The 4,986-nt window shown below is 39.2% G+C and overlaps 1 protein-coding gene across 1 annotated transcript; it reads left to right on the top strand.

Annotated features, from left to right (window-relative positions):
* Nucleotides 1-1,493: 1,493 nt before the first annotated feature.
* LOC135630709 (flavonoid 3',5'-hydroxylase 2-like) lies at nucleotides 1,494-3,904 on the top strand. The gene is made up of 2 exons (XM_065137863.1): nucleotides 1,494-2,378; nucleotides 3,275-3,904. The coding sequence occupies exons 1-2, from the start codon at nucleotides 1,494-1,496 to the stop codon at nucleotides 3,902-3,904; spliced, it is 1,515 nt and encodes a 504-aa protein (XP_064993935.1).
* The last annotated feature ends 1,082 nt before the right edge of the window (nucleotides 3,905-4,986 follow it).

Here is a 4,986-nt window from a genome sequence, read left to right as displayed (position 1 = left end):
TCATGTTTATTTTTTACCATATGTTAAATATTTTTTGGTTGTAAGATTTCTCTTGGTTCTGAAGCGTTCTTTCCCTCCCATCGTTGTAAGATTACCATATGCGTAAGCCTTTTTATCGATGGAATCAAGTTGCCATTGGTCAAACGGTTGCGTGCCAACGAGGGAAAGATGTAGAAGAATTTGGAATGTTGAGTTTTTAAGAACGAGATTGAACAATAAGTTCCGAGCATTTAATCGAAGCTAATTAAAATGGCATACAGATACGAGCTAATTAAAATGGCATAAGTTCCGAGTTAAGAGGTCTTAAGTGTTCGGATTGTAGTTGAAATTTATCTACAACAAATATTTTATTTTGTAAACAATTGAAATATATCTCAATAAAGAATAATATGTTAAAAACGATGTCAGATGGCGTGTGCATATTTCATAAAGATTTTACACATGTTTCCAACAGTCTACAAGAGTTGACAAGGGTTAGTCCCACAAGTAGAGATAGATAAACACCTAAGATAATTTTGTTAGATCAATAAAATTTTGAATTGATAAGATAGTAGTTTAAAGAAGGGTATATATATTGAGGCATGTAAGAAATTTTTTTACTAAAAATAATAATAAAAAAAAGACTTTCACTGATTCAAGAGAGAGGTAGAGGGAGACCCATAAAATTTCTGAATCAATATGGATAAGTAATTCAAGGAGAATTAGAAGAAAACCTAAAGCATTATTACTAAAATCAATAAATATTGTTTGGACATACCTCAGACTCTCACCAATTCAGGTAGAGAAGTTGCATAAAAACAAGCTCATACTTTCCAACTCAATGTATATAGTGCAAGAAACCAAATTATATGAAAGTATGCCTGTTGGAAATTCTCTCTCTAAGTTCTGCATTTGTTTCTCTTTCAAAAAATGTGCATATATTTTTTAAAATGTCAGCAGAATTTGTAAGAATATATGATGTTGGTGAGTGATAAGGATGTTTGTAATCTTCTGTCAGGACTTTTTCTAAGTCTAAAAATGTTGCCCAATAAAATTCGATCATACATAATACCAATTGTGTTGGATAACTCTTGACAAGTTCTTGAAGTCCACTGTACATTTTGATTCAACTCAGTTCTTTTAATGTAATGACTCAGTTTTGGTTGAAACCTTCCCCCATAGCCTGTCATTTGCTACGTTTTCATCCTTGTATTTTGAGTATAATACTACGAGTGAAAGAGCCAAACTAAAAGAAGAACAGGTCACAACGTCACAAGGATTTAATACACTGCATTGTCGTAATGTCCGCTTTACCCGATCGTGTCAACGAAGAACATAATTTCCATAATAATAATAACATTTGGAGATATTTTGTGATGTCATTTTATAGAATAATAACTACTTTAAGCTTCATGAACATGCTCTCTCTCTCTCTCTCTCACTCACCCACCCCCCACCCCCATGTATATATATTTGCACGAACACTTAGTAGATGCACCACCAGCATTATCGCCATGCCTTTCGACACCGTTCTCGTTGCCGGTATCCTCTTGAGCTTCGTTGTTCCTCTCCTCCTCTGGAGACTCCAATCCAGCCGTCGGGTCCGGCTCCCTCCTGGACCGGCGGGCGTCCCAATCCTCGGCTCGCTGCCGCAGATTGGTCCCATGGCCCACGCCTCGCTCGCTAACCTCGCCGCACGCTACGGCCCCATCATGTACCTCAAGATGGGCACCGCGCGGGTGGTGGTCGCCTCCTCGGCCGGCGCCGCACGCTCCTTCCTCAAGGCGCTTGACCTCCAGTTCGCCAACCGCCCTTTCGTCATCAGCGGGAAGCACGTCACCTACGACGGCCAGAACTTCGTGTTCGCCAACTACGGGCCTCGGTGGAAGCTCCTCCGTAAGCTGGCTAACCTCCACTTCCTGGGCAGCAAGGCGCTGGCCGACTGGATGCCGGTTCGCCGAGACGAGGTCGCCCGCATGCTCCGCGGCATCCTCGAGTCGAGTCGGGACTCGCGGCCAGTGGTGGTTCCGGAGGCAGTCGTGTGCGCGAACGCCAACATCATCGGGCAGGTGGTGATCTCGCGGCGGGTGTTCGAGACGCAGGGGGAGGAGTCGAACCGGTTCAAGGACGCCATCACGGAGCTGCTGACGGGAGTGGGGCTATTCAACATCGGCGACTTCGTGCCGGCAATCGCGTGGATGGACCTGCAGGGGGTGCAGCGGCACCTGCGCCGGACGCACGAGAAGATAGACGCGCTGATCACAGCGTTCGTGGCGGAGCACGAGGCGACGAAGCACGAGCGCGAGGGCAGGCCGGACGTGCTGGATCTTGTAATGGCCAACAGGGTCGACACTGAAGGGGTGTCGCTTTCTGATGTCAACATCAAGGGCTTTATTTCTGTGAGCTCTCTCTCTCTCTCTCTCTCTCTCTCTCTCTCAATATATAGTCTTTAAATAAATTACAATAATAGATAATTTAAATATTCAATCATATATCATTTCTCTCTTCAAATTTATTATAAATTTATTTTTTCATAATTATTCATATGTTTTTATGTATTTAAAATAACATATTATTTCATTTTTATTTAAATATATCATTGTCATCTAAAATATATTATCTTATGAAGAAAGACTGAAAACAAGTTAAAGTTGAGTTGACAAGTGGAGTGTGTCGTCGTGGCTCACATTTGCTTGAACATAATTTCGTACTTAAAGATAATATCATTGAAATATGAATCCATTCTCATTGATTTTGTATTCTACAAAAGCATTAGAATTCTGTTCACAGTGAGCTAACAAATAACTTTAAAATGCCTAAAACCCTTTACCAAGCAAAGCGAAGAAAAATAGGAGAAATTTTGGTGGTGAACGACGTAATTTTCTATTCTTTTTTTTTTTTGTCAAAAAGCAACAAATAAAAAGTTTAAATTGACATTTTATATAATCACTTAATATTTTTGGTGATTTTTCAAAAAATAAATAGCGAACCTATTTTCTTTCACTTGTATTTTAAGCATACTTCCCTTTTTTTTGCTTTCGTTCTTTTTCTCTAATTAACTTTAACTAAATATTCTATTTTATTTTCTTGAGGACGAATACTTCAGCATATGCCTATGTCAAAATGCATATTTTGAGACCCTTATTGGGGCCAATATCGATCCCATACGTAAACTTATTTGCATGAACGTTAACAATGAGATCCTACCAGTTGAAGTGTTGGGTGTTTCCTCTTTCTTTATTCCAACTTAATTGGCAATTGCTGCTACAAATCTGTAACTCTTCATCCTTTGTAGGACATGTTTGTTGCCGGAACTGATACATCCTCCATCATCGTCGAATGGGCGCTCGCGGAGATGCTAAGGAACCCAACCATCCTGCAGCGAGCTCAAGATGAGATGGACCAAATAATCGGGAAGAACCGTAGGATTGAAGAGTCTGACATACCAAACCTTCCCTACTTACGAGCCATCTGCAAAGAGGCATTACGACTGCACCCTTCCACGCCGCTCAGCCTCCCACACTACACCTTCGAAAAATGCGAGGTGGACGACTATCACATCCCCCCAAACACACGGCTCATAGTCAACGTATGGGCCATCGGAAGAGACCCCGACGAGTGGGAGGATCCCCTGGAGTTCAAGCCGGAGAGGTTCTTGAGCGGTAGAAACGCCAAGATTGAGCCACAGGGGAACGACTTCGAGCTGATACCTTTCGGCGCCGGGAGAAGGATCTGCGTGGGACTGCATGCAGGACTGCTAATGGTGCAGTACATGCTCGGGTCTTTGGTGCACTCGTTTAACTGGAAGCTTGCAGATGAGGACCAGAAGCTGGACATGGAGGAGAGGTTTGGGTTCGTGCTTCCCAAGGCAGTGCCTCTTAAGGCGATGGCTAGCCCTCGCCTTGTGGAAAGTGCATATATCTGATGTGACCAAGCACAATACGTTATCAATATTATGCCTGTTATTGGTAATTAGGTTATATATATATATAAATATATGTATATATATATATATATGTGTATATATGTATATATATATGTATATATGTATATATATATGTATATATATACATATATATATAAAGGGATTACTAAGAAAAAAATAGGATGATGTATGTGTATATATATATATATATATATATATGTAATTGAATGAGTGGATAAGATGTAGTTGCTGCAGTCCTGTTGTTGTGATCTCTGTAATAAATGCAATACTTCAACACAAGAATCTTCCACTGATATAATTCTTGACGAAAAATATCTCTCTTTATATGTTGCAACATGTGATAATTCTGGGCGAATGCAAAGTAATGAATGCAATGTTTTTGCTTGCTTACTCTTTTTGACAGTTTATATCAAGAAGCCAAGCGTCCTCTTTTAGTAATATGGGTCTGACAGGCCTCTCTTTTTTTCCCTCAAATAATGAAAGTAGAATAATATATATTGAGGTTTTATAGCGCTCATGTCATAGTCCTAAGATAACTATCTCATTAACTAGATAAGTCTAAGCATCAAGCATAAGTTAGTGGTAGTATACTCAATTAATCTCACATGGGATATGGAGTTAAAGTGATTTTGATTGTTACAATTTCCTCTACTTATGAGTTTGACTTTCTTATCAAACTCTAACATGGAATACGTGAATCTTAACTCAGTGATAGCTCTATAAGATGATGTGTCGTCTTATCTTGTCCATGAATAGTCCTTCGTTATTCAAGATACTCATCATATTCAATACTAAATAAATTGATGAGTTTAAATTACTAACATAAATATTTGAAACTAAATTAATAATACAGTAGTGTACCTATTTAAGCTCACTTCAATGTGAAACTAAACTGAGTATGATTGTACAACTCATACTCAGATAAAATTGTTAATGAAGGAAATAAATCAAATCGAAGAAAAATTATTTTTTTTGGCATGAGATTTTAACTACTCGCATTTCCATATGTCATATAACGAGGCACTATAACAACATGATGGATGGATTTGATCATCATCAAC

Source organism: Musa acuminata, chromosome BXJ3-2, assembly GCF_036884655.1.
Source record: "Musa acuminata AAA Group cultivar baxijiao chromosome BXJ3-2, Cavendish_Baxijiao_AAA, whole genome shotgun sequence".
NCBI classification, from domain to species: domain Eukaryota; kingdom Viridiplantae; phylum Streptophyta; class Magnoliopsida; order Zingiberales; family Musaceae; genus Musa; species Musa acuminata.
This window is presented reverse-complemented; position numbering and strand designations above follow the sequence as displayed.

Excerpts from the sequence above, each read along its gene's own strand:
- LOC135630709 (XM_065137863.1), top strand. The coding sequence starts at position 1,494 with ATGCCTTTCGACACCGTTCTCGTTGCCGGTATCCTCTTGAGCTTCGTT. Across the intron at positions 2,379-3,274 it reads ACATCAAGGGCTTTATTTCT|GACATGTTTGTTGCCGGAAC; the intron begins GTGAGCTCTCTC and ends CATCCTTTGTAG.